Raw genomic sequence first — 17354 nt, 5'->3', positions numbered from 1 at the left:
CCGCGCCCGGCCTCAGTCATAAAATTTAAGAGCAATTTTTAAATTCTTATTTTACTTCCAAAACAATAACATTTAATGTGTGATGAGGTGCATTTTAGAATACAGAGATTTCAAAACAAGAATGCTTAGGGTTAGGAAAGCCTAAAAGTGGCTCGGGTCACTCATGGGCCAAACCAGGGTTTACAAAGAGAAGCTCTTGAAAGACAAGAGCTTTCACTGAGTAGCATCACCCAAGAAAAGTAAACCCTTCAGATCTATTTTTGTTTTACTCTATCTTAATAACATCCTTGCAATGTCAGTAAGGAGCAATTAGTTTTTTCTTAGGGTAATTACCAAAATGAAACAGATTTGGGGGTAAAAAACAGTGGCAAGCAGCATTGCCCACCTACGGAGAACCCTGTGGATGAAAGGGAGTGGCTGTGGCTTTTAAGAAGACAGAAGGCACTCCTTTAATTTTACAGAGGAAAGAAATCTCCTAATACTGTTAAAAGAAAGGGAGAGAAACAGGGTAGCAAAGGCGTACAGACTGAGCAAAAATGGACCAAAAAAAAAAAAAAAAAAGAAAACCGAAACGGTTTACAAACCACAGAGCAAAGCAGAGAGCTGCAGAGTGACTCAGCAGCTGTGCGTCTGGTGGAAACAGCAGCCTGCTGCAAAGCCCCGCAGCTGTCAGCTGATGAACATGGGCAGTAAATACAGTCGTGAGGGGCCCCGCCAGTTCCACGGTGGCAGTGGTTTGAGGCCACTTTCTCTAGAAGCCAGGGGTGGTGCAGAAGATCCCGCGTGCATGGCCTGGACCCTCTGCAAGGCAGCAGGTGTGTCCTGAATGGAAGTCTCTGGCCCGAGGCTCAGTGAGGCTCAGGCATCACTTACTGGAGGGGCAGAAAAGCATGGTGGTAGGGAGCACCAACTTTGGAGTTGCCACTGCCTCAGTTGAATCCTGCCTCTGCCCTTTGTGGGGCCTTTGGCAACTCTCCCAGCTCTCTCTGCCTCAGTATCCTCATCTGTAAAGTGGGCATGATGGTAACAGTACTATCTTGCGAGATCATGGTAAGGATGAACTCAGTACATGAATGGTCTTGTCATCACTTCTTTGGGCTGAAAATCAGAGTTTAAGGAAAGAGAACACTCCTCTCCTATAGCCAGGAAATGCCCAAAGAAAAGAGAAATACTGTTCAATTGGCCTTTTGAACCATGAAGAAACTTGAAAAGGTGCTATTCTTGGGCTGACTGATATCCTCTGAAGGCTTACTGTGTGCCATGCACCATTCTAAACGCTTTACATGTGTTGATTTATTTAATCCCCACAGGAGTCATGTGATTAGCCCACTGGAGAAGTGAGGAAATTGGAGGTTAGAGAGGTAGACTGACGTATTTTTCTCAGCGCCGGCAAGGGTTGAAATCCAGACCCTAGGCTGCCATGCTTAATCACTGCGCAAACTTGCTTTCAGGCCTGGTTTATGCACACCTCTGCAGCCTCCCCAGGTCCTTTCCATGTTGTCGCCTCCCTGGGGGGCTCCCACTGGAAGACTGCACACTCCCACCTCCTAACAAATGCCAAAACATCCCTAACCTGGTCTGTCGTTCTGCAAGAGGCAGGATGCATTTTCATGTGCACCACTGAAGAGGGAGCCTCTGAACATAACCCAACAAAGCTCTTTCATTAGAGGAACCATGTTAGATTCTCAGCTGCTCTGATGGCACGTAAAGGAGCTGTGTTGCTTATAACCGATCCATGATACCAGAATGCAGGGACACACTGTTCTCAGCAGGAGAAGCGATGTCCAAAGTGCACATCAAATGAATATTTGGGATAGAGATGTTGGGATGATGACATCATCTTGTGCATTCATACTATATGATGCAATCTTTCCACTTAAAATGAGGAAAAGGAATTTGTGTTGTATGAAAAGCAAAGACAGCAATTTGTAAGTGATGAAGGATTTATTTATCAGAGAATAGAAAAATAGAATCAAACAGGAAGAAGCATTCTAATTAATACAAAGATAAACGACATTCTGGTTTCAGGGGAACAATTCACATGAGCACAACAGACACAAACCTAAGGATAGATGGAGAGAAAGTCGAATTCATCATAAACTAAATGAAATAAACCTTTATCTTAAAGTCACTTGGCTGCAAATCAAAGGTAGGATGTTGCTATTTTCTCCAGGCCCATTACAAAGAGTCTTAATGGTATGAAGCGCAGTCCTGTTTCCCCAGGCCTGTGATGAGTTTCCCGTCTCCTTGCTTGAGCTCAGGTCCCTCTATCTACAAAGGGCATCCCCAGGCTGCTGGGCCCAGGGCAGGTGCGGTGTTCCCTTGTGAGAATTGGCACTCTGCTTAGGAGCAAGTGACTCTGGCCCTGTTCTACAAACAAGCCAAGCAGTACCTTTGGGCTGTGACAATGTGGTCATGAACATATATATTTCATTTGGCCAATGTGTTAGTGCAAAGGCCAGTTTAGTCTTCTTTGGTGCAGCTTGACTCTTTCCTCCTCTTCCTTCCCGACCTCAGATTCATCGCCTGCACCTAAGCAGTTATTACCCTGAAAGGAAATCCTTGCTTTCTATTCTCACAGTCTGCATTTTGTAAGACCTCCTCTTCCCTTCATACTTAGTCAGCGGCAGAGTAGGGCAAGAAAACAAAAGCAGACTTTGTAGACAGAGTTAGGTTACAAATCTGACCTCCCTTATCATTGGCTGTGTGACACAGGAAAAGTTACTTAACTTCTCTGGACTTCTAATTCCTCTCCTGTAGGATGGAGATAGTAACCTCCCAGGGCTGCCATGAGGCACAGAAGGGACCACAGACATTCTATCGGGGGCATTCTGCGGGGTGGGAGCTATTTGATTGTTATTTCACATGATTGTATTAACATTCCCAGAGTGTTTCAGCTTCCGTCATTTTCTTTTTTCTAATCTATCCTAACATTGCTGCCAGATCAGTCTTCCTGAAGCATGACTGATAATAATCATCTCAAAACATAGTGATTATTTGTATTTGAATGGTTATATGGCAGAGTTGCAAATGAAAAGCTGAGTAGAAGGCTGAGAAGAGACCACAGCCTCAGGAGCCTGGGCTACTAGATGAAAGCCAGCATGAGCAAAAAGGGCCGGTGGCTCTGTGTTTGGGACAATGTTGTAACTCCCTGTGTCCATCTCTCCAGCGACTGAAAGCTCCCTGAGCTAAAGGACTATATCTCGTTATCCTTGCCTTTCATGTATGCAACAAATAATTATTGAGCACCTAGTCTAGGCCCCAGGCTAACTAGTTTTCTTTAGATTTTCAGCTGTAAAAAAATTTCATTGAATTCCTTAACATTAACCAAAATTTAACATCAAAAATACAGATGCTCAAAAGTGATAACGTTTCATGTTTTCAATGTGTAGATTCTCTTGCAGGGATGTATACTGATTAAATCTGAATTATTCCATTTCCAACCTTATTTTGGCCTCAACATTTAGGAAATATAATTCCATCTTTGCTTGCAATATACCTGTAACATCTTGGCATTTGAATTTGCAGTTGGGAATATGCAGCATAGGCTACGAATTTCTGAAGTTGGTGCCAGCACAGCTGGTTCTGATCTGAATACAAACAAATAAAACTATGTAGTTGGCACTGAAACACTAGGACAGGTGACAAACCTTGGCAATGCACTGGTTACAAATGGGCTAATTAGGAATCTGCTCTTTCTTGTAGCATTGAAGTTCAGAAACAGACCATCGAAGATGAGCCTGAATTTGAAGTCTTGTGGTTGTATTAAGGCTCTCTTTTAAAAAATACTAGTTATTTTATCTGCTTGTATAATGGGTTGAATTGTGTTCCCTCAATTCCCTATGTTGAAATCTTAACCCGCAGTATCTGAGAATGTAACCTTTTTATGGAGATAAGATCCTAAATAAGGTAATCAAGTTACAGTAAGGTTACAGGGTGGGTATTCCAATCTGACCGACATCCTTATGCAAAAGAGATATTTGGACACAGCGACTGACACACACAGAGAGATGATGATGAGAAGAGAGAGACACGAGGAGATGATGGCTATCTGTAAGACAGGGAGAGTCCCCAGGACAGATCCCTCCCTCACAGCCCTCAGAAGGAATGAAACCTACTATTGGGACACTCTGATTTCAGACTTCCAGCCTCCAGAACTGTGAGACAATAAATTGTTGTTGTTTAAGCCACCTAATCCATGGTGCTTTGTTACAGCAGCCCTAAAAAACTATTACAGCTTGGATTAGGTTATAATGTTCTTTGCTGAAGCTGAAATCCTAATTTATAACCCGACCCATTTTTCCATTAAGGCAAATAATTCAGTGAGACCTAAAACTAAAATTTGTTCAGTCGAAGGAATTTCTCACCAATACCAATTTACTTTTCAAAATAGCCACTGCCAAAAAGGTAACTTTGTAAGAAGAAAATCATCAGCAGTTTCTCACCTGGATTTGCAAGGCGGCTACTTGTTGGTCCAAGAATCTGATAAGGATCTACAACAAAAAGAAACAAAGTCAAATCCTAGACATAGTTGTGACATAGTATGATGTGACTTCAGACGTAATGCCTGACTCAATTGTGTTTTCAGATTTCAGAGCTGAAAATGTCCCCCAACTCCAAATCAACTGCCTCCACCTCTTCTATGAGAGAAGATGTCACACAGCATCTCAGATGTCTTGCTAGGGGACTCCTAGTTGGTGGCAGGGCTTGGATTCCATCCCAGGATCCCGACACGTAGCTCAGGGCTCATACCAACCAATGACATAAAGAGGGCAAACATGTGCCAAGCCCCATCAATCCAGGGCTGTGCAGGCTGTGTTGTTCGGGCATGGAAAGTAAAATTAAAAAAAAATAATGGATCACAAAGCAGCAGCCTGTGTGCAAGTAGAATGTTTTTTTCTATATTTATTGCATAGTTGGGGATGTGTTTTAGCACCATCTCAAGTCACCTCGCGTGAGTAGGCTGGTGACTTGGGCCCTATCTTATGTATGGAGCAGTCAAAAAGAGGCAAAAAATCATGTTAACTTCCATTAAAAAGTGATACATTTTAGAAACGTGTTGCTGAGCCTGAATCTTCTCTAATGCTTATTCAGATGGCCCCTGAAACATACCTAACTGAGGACGCTGGTCTTCAGTTTTGGGCACTGTGGAAGGAGATGGTTGAGCAGCTGAAAATCCAGAAATACAAAAGGCAATTAGCTATAACAGATTTGGTCATGAGTCTTTGATGTTGTTGTAAAATCATTCTATCAGTTAATTTAGTTATTAACATAATAGTCTAAATCAGAAGCATCTTATGGTAAGGAAAAATTTTCCTTTCTAATGAAACCAAATGTAAAAACATTGTAACAAAAAAAGAGGACATTTCCAATTATTTAAAAAATGGATACCTCCCAGTTTTTCCAAAAGTTAAAACAAAAGAGAATTTGGGATGGCTTACCAAATAGATTACAATAAATCATAGTCTAAGATAAACACATAAAGGGAAACCATCAGTCAAATAAAGTAAAGCCAGGGATACTTTTAAGCATGGCCAAGATTCAGGAAATCACCAATTATTTAATGTGTACTCAAACATCCCATGAAACATGCATTTCTGAAGGTTGAAATACACTACATCATTGCTTTATTTTTGTTATGAAATTTGTGATGACCCAAATAGAGAAAGAATCACTGCAGTTAAAGATCAATTGTACTCTGTTGTCAATGGAACAAACCCACCACGTGTTGCAAAATCACAGATTAGCCACAGAAATTACTATATACTCCATCAACAGTCATCAACTGCCTGTGACATGAAACTCAGGGCCATGGGAGCCAACACTGTACCTTTCGACTGGGGCGTGGGGTGGCCGTGACCGGTCCAGGCTGATCTCCTGGGAGGCTCATATGGTAAATCTGTAAAGACAAATAAATTGACTAAAAGATCAATCGTGTAATTTTTATAAGAGATGTTTTGGTTTCTTATTTGATTTTGCATTTATTAGAATAAATTGTGTGCTAAAAAAATCTGGTAATCCAAAGAATATCCCACTAGATTTGAGTTTAATTTCCAAATCAAAATTTCATATATTATAGTGGTCTAAAATTCTCACCCGTTTATCTGAAAACTCTCATTGACAGATTCTCCCAGAGCTTGGTGACTCTTCTAATTTCCTACAATCATAAGTCAAGACCCTAATAAAAGTTTCTTACAATTTAGTTGACCCTGCTTCCACTGGGACTGATCTACATCTGTCTCTTTATTATCTTCATGACTCATTCAAAATACAGTCTACAATTTGGATGAACCAGCCCATTTTTGTTTGAGGTCTGCCCCTAAAACAATCAAATGACATTCAGCTTCTTTTTCTTCTTGCATCTCCTAGGAAATGCCTTATCTTTTTATTTGCCAGTTGCCTCTCTTAGCCAACTCTCATTTTCCCTTTATAACCTCATCAATTTATATTAAATCAGTCTTATCTGATCTAGTGATTTTTGTAGGCAAATGTCTCCCATTTCTAATGTTCTAAATAAATTTAGAATTTCTCTAAAATGAACTGCATGAAATGAATTACAGGACTGAAATAGTATTGCTCCCACAGCACATTGATGATGACCTTCTGAGCTTAAGTACATGCCAAACATTTCTTTGTATTTATAAAGTAGTATTACTTGTCCCATAAACCTTCATTTACTTTTCATATGCAAATTTAGTAACTATACTTCTGCATCCTCAGTGTGAGTCCTATTAATGATTATCAAAGCTCTATGTCATTTCAGGTTTGTTTCACAAATAAATTCCAGAAATCTTATTATACATACTTTTGCTAAGAGAGCATATCTCAGGCTATTTCTACATGCAATCTTATTACATAACTGTTTCAAAATTATGTCTTCTTGGATTGCTGGGTCTCAGTTCAATGTCATGTGTCATTCTGGGTCAAGTGAAGGCCATGGCCAAATATCTCGGCAGGTTCTTTGCTGCCAGACACCAGGAGATGGGTACAAAATTTCACTTGGAGGATAGGACAACGCAATTGTTTTTAAGCTTCTCTTTAAACAAATATTTTAATTTTGTTTAAAACCAGCAATTTGATGGGTCAGTCTTCAAAGAGCTTGACTGTGTTACAGAAGATGTGTCTCTTCCTATTTTCATATCCCAATGAGAATAGAAATGATAGGCAGCGTGAAATTCAACACAGAATCTCCTTAATGCATTTGGTCTGTTTGGCTGCAAGCATCTTTGCTACTAGTGTGGTCTATGAAATCCTACCCTTCAGAGCTTTGGAGAATTAGATAATTTTTCTTTTTAAACTGCTATTACTCACTCCTCTCTCTCAGCTGGCATTTTTGCATTTTTGGACCTAAATCTTTCCCCACCCAGCTCCTCAGATTTTCACATTTCTGGTGTTGGGGTTACACATAGGAATTAAATCTGCAGCCCCTAACAATTTACAACTGAATTTCAACTTAAGTCTCTGAGAACACTCGGCACATGGGTTCTCAGTCAGTTGCATTTTGACAAAAAAAAAAAAAAAAAAAAAAAAAAAAAAAAAAAAAAAAAAAAGGATAGCCAGAGTTTCAATTTGCGAATTGTCTCAGAAATAAAAATCTACTTGTGAGGCAGTCCTAGACACATCTAGCCTAATTTAGGAGCAGAAAGGCACATTAACTAAGGCCTTCTATTTACCAAATGAAAAAAAGCAAGATAATACAGAAATATGTTCTAGATCTCTGTTTCTCAAAGGGTGGTCTGTGGACCAGCAACATCAATAATACCTGGGAACTTGTTAGAAATGCAGGATCTTACCCCAGACCTACTGCATCACAATCAGCATTTTTTTTTTTTTTTTTTTGAGACGGAGTCTCATTCTGTCACCCAGGCCAGAGTGCAGTGGCGCAATCTCAGCTCACTGCAGCCTCTGCCTCCCGGGCTCACGCCATTCTCCTGCCTCAGCCTCTTGAGTAGCTGGGACTACAGGCACCCGCCACCATGCCGGGCTAATTTCTTTTTGTATTTTTAGTAGAGACAGGGTCTCACCATGTTAGCCAGGATGGTCTCGATCTCCCGACCTCGTGATCCACCCGCCTCGGCCTCCTAAAGTGCTGGGATTAGAGGCGTGAGCCACTGCACCTAGCCTCAGAATCAGCATTTCGGGGTGACTCTGGTGCACACTGAAGTCTGAGAAAGCCTGCTCTAGACCACTGCTCTTTTCAGGAACTCTGTTTTCCTGCAGATGGTTTCAGTAATGCTATCTAGAGTGTGCAAAGACAAACTAAAAAATGGTTGAAAGAGTTCTAGATGGATTGCTTTTATCCATGGAATAAGTATGCTAATGGAACTGATAGAAGACATCAGTAGGTTAGTCAGATACTACCTTAAACAGAAAATTATTGCTCATGAAATGTGACTGGGAAAAAAAATAAATGCCTAACTACTACTCCCAAAATATTTTGAAACTCTTTATTCACAAAATCCTTCTTAGGGTGTATAACCATATCCCATTCTCCCTTGAAAATAAGTCAAAACTTAACACCAAACAGAGTTTACTTTTCAGCCAAGTATTTGAGACACTTATATGAACAATGATTAACATGTTCATAAACATATTGCCATGGAAGATATGCGGGCTTTTGTTTTCTCCCATGACATTCTGGTTCAATGCTTCCTTATCAGCTACCGATTATATGCTGTGGGCCCTGAGCACCCTGTGGGATACGACATTGGGAAACATTCAACTCAGGCTCCCTGAGATGAGGGACAGCCAGGGGTGACTGCTGTGGCAGCTACACCGTCTCAAAGCCTTAGTAGTTCTGCTCTTGACTGCTTGAAAAATCACTCCTCCATGTATCTCTGCTAAGTGTCCTTTATTGATAATAGAGCATTGGACTTCCAATAAGAATACATTTTACATTTAATTTTTGCTGATCATTTCAACACCCTCTCCATTTCTCTTTAACTTTGATCTTCAAGGTCATGAACTCATACGCTTGGCAGAAGTGCCCATGTAAGGGAAGGTTGCTTTCTGGCACTGGTTCTGCTGTTTTATCTGTAAGAGACTGTGTTTGGAAACTGAGCTTTATAAAAGTCATTGCATAGGCAGCTTGGGTGAACATAGATGTACATTACATTACAACAGTATAAAAAACGGCATGAAGCTACAAATAGGGAGTTCGGCTAGTGCTGACCCCTATACATGAGCAACTGTTTTGATTTCCTGGAAGCTGGGATCAGCTTCTCATTCTGAATGAGACTCCTCCTCCACCACACCCTTTTGAAGACATCAATCAATTAATACAACATTCTGGCTACCCTTTCCTGGAGGGCTAAGTTCAGCCAAGTTTTACATTCTCCCTTCATCAAACTCACTGAGGAGGAACCTCTAGCTCTTGCCGCCCCCTGCCTACCCGCTTTATTTTTTAAAGGGCAAGAATGTGGATCATGGAAGAGCTCATCCTCATTCTGCAGGATCCACACCATATCTGCAAAGCAACTCTGGAGGCTCCCTGGCTGGGCTGGAAAAAGATGAGACTTGTCTGCTCTTGAAATTAGATGCTAATGGGGAACACAAATTAGGAAGACCAAGAGCTGCTGCTGAGAACCAATCTATAAACGTCTGTGAAATGAAAAAAAAAAAAAAAAAAAAAAAAGTTTGAGTCAACCTTAACATAATTAAGTCGCCTTCTATTTTCCTCCAGATCTTCTTAAAATTCTATATCAAAGGCATGGAGATTTGGAAACATTTTGCATTCCCTTCTTGCCTAGGTTTGCAGATCCCTGTGGTTATATAAGAACTAAGGGGAAGCAAAGAATGCAGTGTTAGCCATTTGCTAAGATATAGGCTTTACATAACACCTAACTGAGAGGTGCTATGCAGTAGTTGCATTGTCTCACTATGCCTAGCTGTGCCGAAAAGCACCAGGCTGTGAGCTCCAATGCAGGAATGATTTAAGATTCCAAGAAAGCCCTGAAGAGCAGCAGCTTCAAAGTGGAAGCGAAGGCTGCATTTGCAGGCTTAACTCTCTAATCTCTTTTGATAACACCCTAGAGGCATATCATAATATATGGGTTGTCATGGGGATGGAAGAGGAAAGGATGGGGTTGCAGAACATCATCCTTGGGGTAGAACTGAGCTTTTGCATGACCTGCTCCTGAGAGGACAGGCAGGGTGGCGCACTGTGTAGTTAACAGGGGCTTGCAAGATTCTGTGGATCTGTTTTTGCCACTTTTTTCCCCTGAGACCTCAAAGGGCTATGGCTCCAAAAGAAGTGGATTCAGCAAAATAGAAGGGTGTTTGCAGAGGAGGTACAGAAAGCGATTCTGGTCACAGTAACTGCAACAATGTAAGAAACACGTGAAACATCATAAAATAATAACCATAATAAACAACAGAGTGTAACATGATATGCCTATGGGTTGACACTTATGAGAGTAGAGAAGACTGTCTCAATGCTAATTCAACAACGGGGTCGTGAAAGACAGTAAATCTTGAATCAGGAAAATGTGGGAAAACACTAGGTACGGGCATGCAAGGAAAAGGGATGAGGTTTGGACAAATGGCGGGTGGTGGTGGTGGCAGGGCATGTCCACATGTGGTCCCCTGTGAGGTCAGTGAACAGCCTTGGCCAATTGTGCAGGGAGACTGACCTGACACAGCAGCGGTGAGACTGACCTGATAGGGAAGCAGTCAGGGGGCTTTGGAATAAATGATTCATTTGGGAAGGTGGGCCATGAATAGAATAAAAGGTAGATTTGGGGCCGGGCATGGTGGCTCACGTCTGTAATCCCAGCACTTTGGGAGGCAGAGGCGGTTGGATCACGAGGTCAAGAGATCAAGACCATCCTGGCCAACACGGTGAAACCCCGTCTCTACTAAAAATACAAAAATTAGCTGGGTCTAGTGGCATGTGCCTGTAGCCTCAGCTACTTGGGAGGATGAGGCAGAAGAATTGCTTGGACCCAGGAGGCAGAGGCTGCAGTGAGCCGAGATTTTGCCACTGCACTACAGCCTGGTGACAGAGTGAGACTCCGTCAAAAAAAAAAAAAAAAAAAAAGAAAAAGAAAAGAAAAAAAGAAGAAGGGAAGGGAAGGGAAGGGAGATTGGGGCAGTAACCCAGGGATGGGCGACTCACAGCGGGAAGGGAAGGAGGGAAGGGTGGTGAGGCAGAGCTGGGAAGGAGGATGCAGCAGGACAACACACATGTGGAGAGGGAGTCTCTGCAGAAAGGGTGTGGAATGCCGTCTAATTTAACCAGTAAACCCTGAACGCCACTGTCTCCTCTATCAGGGACTCTATAATGAAACAGCCACCGTGTAGAGAAGAGACAGACTCTGGTCTAAGTAGAGTTGCCACCTAGGAGCCTGGCTTGCTTCATGGTCAGCACAATAACGCTGACCAGCGTTCGGTTCCCTCAGATGTGGGATTAGACAAAGGGTGTGGAAATGAAGATCATGGCACAGCAAACCAAGAGTGGAGGAGACAGGGATTTGGGGTCTGTATCCCTAATGACCTTGAAAGAAACAGTCAACAATCACCTTTCTGAAAGTAGTCAGGTACCCACTGACCACAGGGATACCGTCAGATTCCCAGTGACCTCCCTCTGGGACTCATGCAGCTCTGAAAGTTAGTGAGGCAAAAGCTCTTCCCCCTCAGCCATCACAACGTTCATTCTCCAGTTGCAGGTTCACAGCTTTTATCTCCACAGGACCAGTCCTTTAAGGTTGATCGCTTAGCAATGGATGACCCAAGGTGTATAACTAGTTCTTATATCCAAGGTCAAGCCCCTGAATAGAGCCTACAGTAAACAGTCCTCTGGCTTGTTCAGTCTGCTTTAAATTCTTTACAGGTCAGATACCAATATTTGTATTGGTTCTCATAATCACAGTAGGCAGTGGTCAAAACAGGTTATTTCAGGTACAAACTGAGTTTCGAAAACATACTTGACTAGTAGTGGAGCTGTGGAAGTGTGCTGTCTCCCAGATCACGCTCAAATCATGGGCCCATGGAAGAGCACCATCAGAGCGGCATGGGAGGTGTCTAAGTTTGCCACCCTTGCCTTCCCTGGGCTGGGCAGAGAGGGAGTCCCAACCAACATCCTCACAGCCACCCTCTTCTCCATCCACCTGGATGGGTCATACCTTCCAAATCCACCATGTCCTAAAATGTGAAAACAAAACAGCTCCAGGACCCACTGTCTTAACCAGGTAGCATCAGTCAGCTGGCTTGTCTGATGGACAGGTTGTGCTCATGGATTTGGCCAGTGTTGTGATCTTTTAACACAGTTTGTTACACTAGCTCACAACCCCTGGCTTTACAACTCAGTCAGAGGCACCTATGAGGTGTCTTAACATAAACAAACAAAAACAAAATTAAAAAGTAAAAAAAATTTTAAAACCCCAGCCAAATGTTTTGGAAATAGTTTTTATTTTTTTAGGTATATATGGAAATATTTTTTAAATGCTCACAGAATTACAAAATCTGTAGAGCTTGAGTCAAACATGAATTTCTATTTTCCACTTGCAATACACGGGGTGGATTTTAGGACCAGTCTGGTAGACTCTAGGCACTGGGGCCTGCCTATGTTTCAATGGCCTGTGAAATCTGTTACATGACAGAGGTGACTTACTACCTCTTAGTACCTCTTAGCTAAGCCTTTCTATCATGCTTCCCAGGAGCGAGACAGCAAACTTTTTCTCTGACATTAGAGAAGAGAAAATTGCCAGCCTGAAGTCACTAGGCAGTAACCAGGGCAGTGTCAGGATTTGAACAGCCTGAGAAGCTTCCTCATCCATTCTCTTTAGCTCCCTGGGCCCCCAGTCTTTCTCATTAGAAAGAAAGAGTAGTTGCCAAGCCTAGATCTTGAACCAGTTCAGACTGAGACTTGTGTATTTCGGTTATGTGATAGAGGTGAAAGAGGAATTGCCTGAGTTTCATATGAATTCTGGAAGCATGTAGGAAGACAGAGAAACCATCCCACCACCCCGAACACGATGTCATCAACCGTGAGGCTGGTACAATGATATCTAGCGTATGGGGCTGCTCTAAGTCCCAGGGAGGGGGCAAATGCTTAGGGCAAGCTATACCCTTCTGTGAAATGCCCTCTCCCCATGCTCATTATTCACCTGGTAAACATCTAATTCCCCTTTGCCATGTGGCCATTCCTCTGGAAAGCATCTTTACGCCTTTCTTGGGGCGTTGAGTTCCTCCCCGATCCTGCTCCTACAGCCTGTATTGCTAGAAGTGGTACCTCTACCGTAGAACCTATCACATTAGGGGAAACATTTATGTGTATGTATCTGTCTCTCTGGCTCTAGGTCACTCTACGGAAACATCTAGAACTGGAGGCAAAACATTTCAGCTTGTTCACCGTCATACCACCCATGGCTGGCCCAGAGGAGGCACTCAGCAAATGAACAAGCCAAGCTGAATGAAGAAGTGAACGTTCTGAAGACAGGAAGCTTACTGAAGCCTGGTTCGTCTTTACATTCCCAGAGTCTAACATCACACTTGGCACTAATGGGCACTTGATAGATGTTTATTTTTGCATGAATGGCATGTAAATTAATTACCTAATCAAATCATCTGGAAGACAGGCAGTAAGATTCGGATGTAAATACTACTGATGATTGCATGCTTCTGCTCTGCAAGACTGGCTTCTTGTGACATACTGAGAATCGGTCACTGTGAATCTGGGGAGTGTCCTTGTTTTGTGCTCTTCCCCCGAGGAGGGATGGATCCTTCCGTTAGTTCAAAAGTGGGCCTATTTCTAACTGCCAGGCATCCAGGATGCCTTCTTTGCCCATCTGTCTTTCTGAAGAGCTAGTTAAAGGGCTAATCTGCTCTTAATTCCTTTAGTGTGGTCTTCGAATGAAATGGTTTGAGTGGGTTTAGTCTCCAGATAAACAGGGGCAGAATAAGACTGTCTGGGACTGGCTTCAGCTCCGGGATCAGCTCTCTTTGTATCGCGTGACTTGGGGCATGGATCTCAGCGGGACATCTGGGATGTCTCTCAATGACGAGATCACACGGGGTGTTTTCGTACCTGGCCTAGTTGTAATTCTTTGCGTAGCTTCAGGATATACTGAAGTATTTGGGAAAATAAAAGCTGCACCCCCTGCAGACAAAAGGAAAGACAAACATGTGAAGGTCTTTTGTTGTGGTTGTCGATCTCAACATCAGTGCCAAATCTACTTTTCCCTGTGATAACAAAGGGAAGAGACCTCCTCAAACCTGCCTTAACAGAGCTCCGGAGAAATGGACAGGTGCACGTGTCAGATTCTCAAGGAGCCTTGGTGCACTCCTGTGCCCCATTTGCTATAAAGTGTTGTGTGTTTTGATTTTATAGCTTCTTGATGAAGCCCTATCTGTGTCCTCCTCAATCCCACTTCCCACTGGGCAATCTCATTTTATTAAAAAACTATATGGTGCATGTTTTATTTTTCAATAAAAACCCATAATATATTTGTATATATTGTATAAAAACCCATAATAAATTTTACATAGCTCTTGGAAAGTAGGACCAAGCAATTATAAGTATTTAGCCAAAGAGTATACGGATTTTATTAATGATTAATCCACATCTCTAGTCAAATGCGTTTTCCCTTTCTCTCTTTTGACCAAAACTCATGTGGTTAGCTGAGAAAATTCCCTTTTCAGAGTTCAGTCCATTTGGAATTTGTTGTCCTGTTCATTGGTTGCTTCTGTGTTTAACAATAGCAAAATTAATAAATTTGGAGCTTTTTTTGAAACTTTCACTCTATGGTTAAAGAATTCCTAAATAAACGTGAAAATATCAGAAAATGCGCATAGCTCAAAGGTGTTTCCTAAGAAGGGGAAGTAACTTCCTCTAAGTTACCTGCTATTTCTGGCCACAAGGTCATGAATAGGCTGATGTGTGCAACCAAAATTATTGAAAAAGTGTAGTTCCAACTCGAAGCCGGCTTTTTAAAACTTCAGATTAAAAAAAAAAATGTTTTGAATAAGAAATTGCTCATTTACCATGATAAACGAGCAATTTCACTGTAATACTCAAACTGGGACTCACTCACATTTGATATTTTAAAATAAAATGGCAAATATTGGGAAAATGGCTGTATTTCTATGTGAGGGCTGACCCTGAGTTAACTGGCTGACTTGCAAGGCTTCCTGGCACTTCCTGTCTCCATCACTAGCCCGGGTGATTGTAGAGGGTCCCTGCAGCTAACAGAGTGGGGTGAGCAGCCAGTGGCCATGCTTCTGGAACTGTCTCCATCAGAAAGGAGCAGATGGATGTGAACCAGGAACACATTTATCCACAGAAAACCCAGCCTCTGCTGTGATTGGGAGGCGAGGGAGGAAGGTTAGCCAGGATGAGGCATGGTGTTAAACCCTACTTAGGCTCAGGCAAAATAAATACATAAATAAGTCAAATGTACAGTCAATGGTTAGAGATAGAAAACAGGCATTTGGTTAGTGACTAATTTCATATTCTCCAAAATCATAGCAGAGGTTCCCTCTGAACAAAACTCTCACAATGTTACAGAAATTCCCTCCTGCCTTTTGCAAACACACAGTCTGTAGGAAAACAAATGAAATAGCCTAAAAGTTTATTGGAAAGGAAAAAGAAAATTCCAACTTATCCTAGCAAATATTTCTTTAAGAATAAAAATGGAAAAAATTAAAGGAGGCTGCTAAGGGCCCTTTTATATCGAACATGCTTTTAGTGTCTACAGAGTCAGCACAGCGAATATATTGGTACTAACAGAAGAAGATTGTAATCTGGCAAATGTGAGCTAAAGTTATGGCTAGAGGCAAATTCTGCACATCTCCTGGTAAAAAAAAAGGAACCCTTTGATAATCAAACTGGGGTGCGTGGGAAGCGCTCAGAAAACCAAAGGGCGTCACCTTCCTTTAGGCTGTGGTACCTCCTAAGTATTGGAAAGCATCCTGAATCATCTACCTGTATTCTGTCTTCCTGACACGCGCTGACCGGTTTCCCATGGAAGCATGCAACCTGTACGTAAGACCCTATGCTCTTGCTGGGAGGCAGGGGCGGGGCCAGCATTACCTGTGTTTCTAGCATGCATTAACCGTGGAGAGTTTTGTAAGGCTTTATCAACATCATCTGAAGTCAAATGTGGAAGAGGAGCTACAAAACAAAACAAAAAGTGACATCAAAATGAAAAAAAAAAAAAAGAGAGAATTACCTTTCTTACAAAAAAAAAAAAAAGAAAAGAAAAGAAAAAAGAAAAAGAAAGAAAGAAAGAAAACCATTCCCCCACTCCCACCCTAACATCATGGGCAGCTTATAACTATTTCCATCAATCTGCTACTTGTTAGCATGTTAAAACCTACATGGGGGCCCGTCTTTAATTCAGGGAAGAAGTGGTTGGGATGCCAGGCAAAGCAATGGAGGAGAATTTATTCCACCTCACTGTCACACTACTTCCTTCTCATCATGCTAGACGCTGTAGAAATTAAAGCATGCAGCAAACATTCTGGATTCATGCCAACATGCCATCCCTTTCTGTCAGGTTAAGCCCAATCACATGATACAAAGTGAAAACTTCCCTTGTTCTGTGTTCAAGTTAGAATATAAAGTGGGGCTTCGTGTAGCTTTAGGGAGAATAATCCCCCTAATTCCTACTGAAGACGAGCCTTTCCTTAATGATTCTATTTCAATTTGGGGTATCATGGAGACTAACTAATATGTGACCAGTTAATGCTTCCTTTCCCTTTCACATTCCATCTTCTTGGTCGCAGGACCCTGGAGGAGGCAGCTGAGTGTGGAAGTGAATTTTGGCTTCTCCTGAGAGAGCTGACTACTTTTCACCAGGCAATGTGGCCAGGGTGTTGTTCCCCTAAGTCATCGCGTACCAAGCGTGTGGTTCCCTCAGATCCCCAACGGGAACTGGACGAGGGCAGGAGGATGCTGTCGACACACCTGTTTGAACCCTCTGAAGCTCAGGTCATAAGAACCATAGCCACAGCCATCTATCCTTGGAGGAAGGGGGCAGCTTACTCTCTCTGAGGTAGTGGAGATGTGAGAGAAGAATGTCGGCGTTGTAGCTGGGGGTGAGCCTCTGGAAGTCGTCCTTGGTCATCTTGCACAGTTCCTTCCCGTCAATGTTCTGGAATAACAAGATGTTGACGTCTGGAAGGCCATATTCTTTCACCGCCCACTCCAGCCACTGCCGCACATGGTCTGTACTCCATAGCGTAGGATCTGAAAGGGGTGGGAACAAATTCAGTCAATTGCTGAAGCCAGGTACCTGTGTCTGGGGGCAGATCCCCATCTACATGGGATTTCTGACCAGCTGCCTTCCACAAGCACAGCCTCCAACCAGCCTCCCTGGCTACCCAGGAGAACATCTTGGGGGAGAGACAAAAGC

The 17354-nt window shown here is 42.5% G+C and overlaps 1 protein-coding gene across 14 annotated transcripts in view; it reads right to left on the bottom strand.

The window, feature by feature from the left end:
- Nucleotides 1-17354, bottom strand: part of ERG (ETS transcription factor ERG) — a 281329-nt gene that overhangs the window by 4839 nt on the left and 259136 nt on the right. For 5 of the 14 annotated variants that reach the window (XM_005548686.5, XM_045389305.3, XM_005548687.5 and 2 more), the window contains 6 exons: nucleotides 16985-17188; nucleotides 16031-16111; nucleotides 14027-14098; nucleotides 5831-5899; nucleotides 5113-5169; nucleotides 4446-4493 (listed from right to left, as the gene is read on the bottom strand). In XM_005548686.5, coding sequence (XP_005548743.1) covers nucleotides 4446-4493; nucleotides 5113-5169; nucleotides 5831-5899; nucleotides 14027-14098; nucleotides 16031-16111; nucleotides 16985-17188 — 531 coding nt within the window. The remainder of the gene's footprint in view (nucleotides 1-4445; nucleotides 4494-5112; nucleotides 5170-5830; nucleotides 5900-14026; nucleotides 14099-16030; nucleotides 16112-16984; nucleotides 17189-17354) is intronic. The other 9 variants (XM_074034013.1, XM_074034014.1, XM_005548689.5 and 6 more) reach the window with 2 other exon arrangements.

Source organism: Macaca fascicularis, chromosome 3, assembly GCF_037993035.2.
Source record: "Macaca fascicularis isolate 582-1 chromosome 3, T2T-MFA8v1.1".
In the NCBI taxonomy this organism is placed as follows: domain Eukaryota; kingdom Metazoa; phylum Chordata; class Mammalia; order Primates; family Cercopithecidae; genus Macaca; species Macaca fascicularis.
The sequence above is the reverse complement of the archived record's forward strand: the minus strand, read 5'-3'. Positions and strand labels throughout refer to the sequence as shown.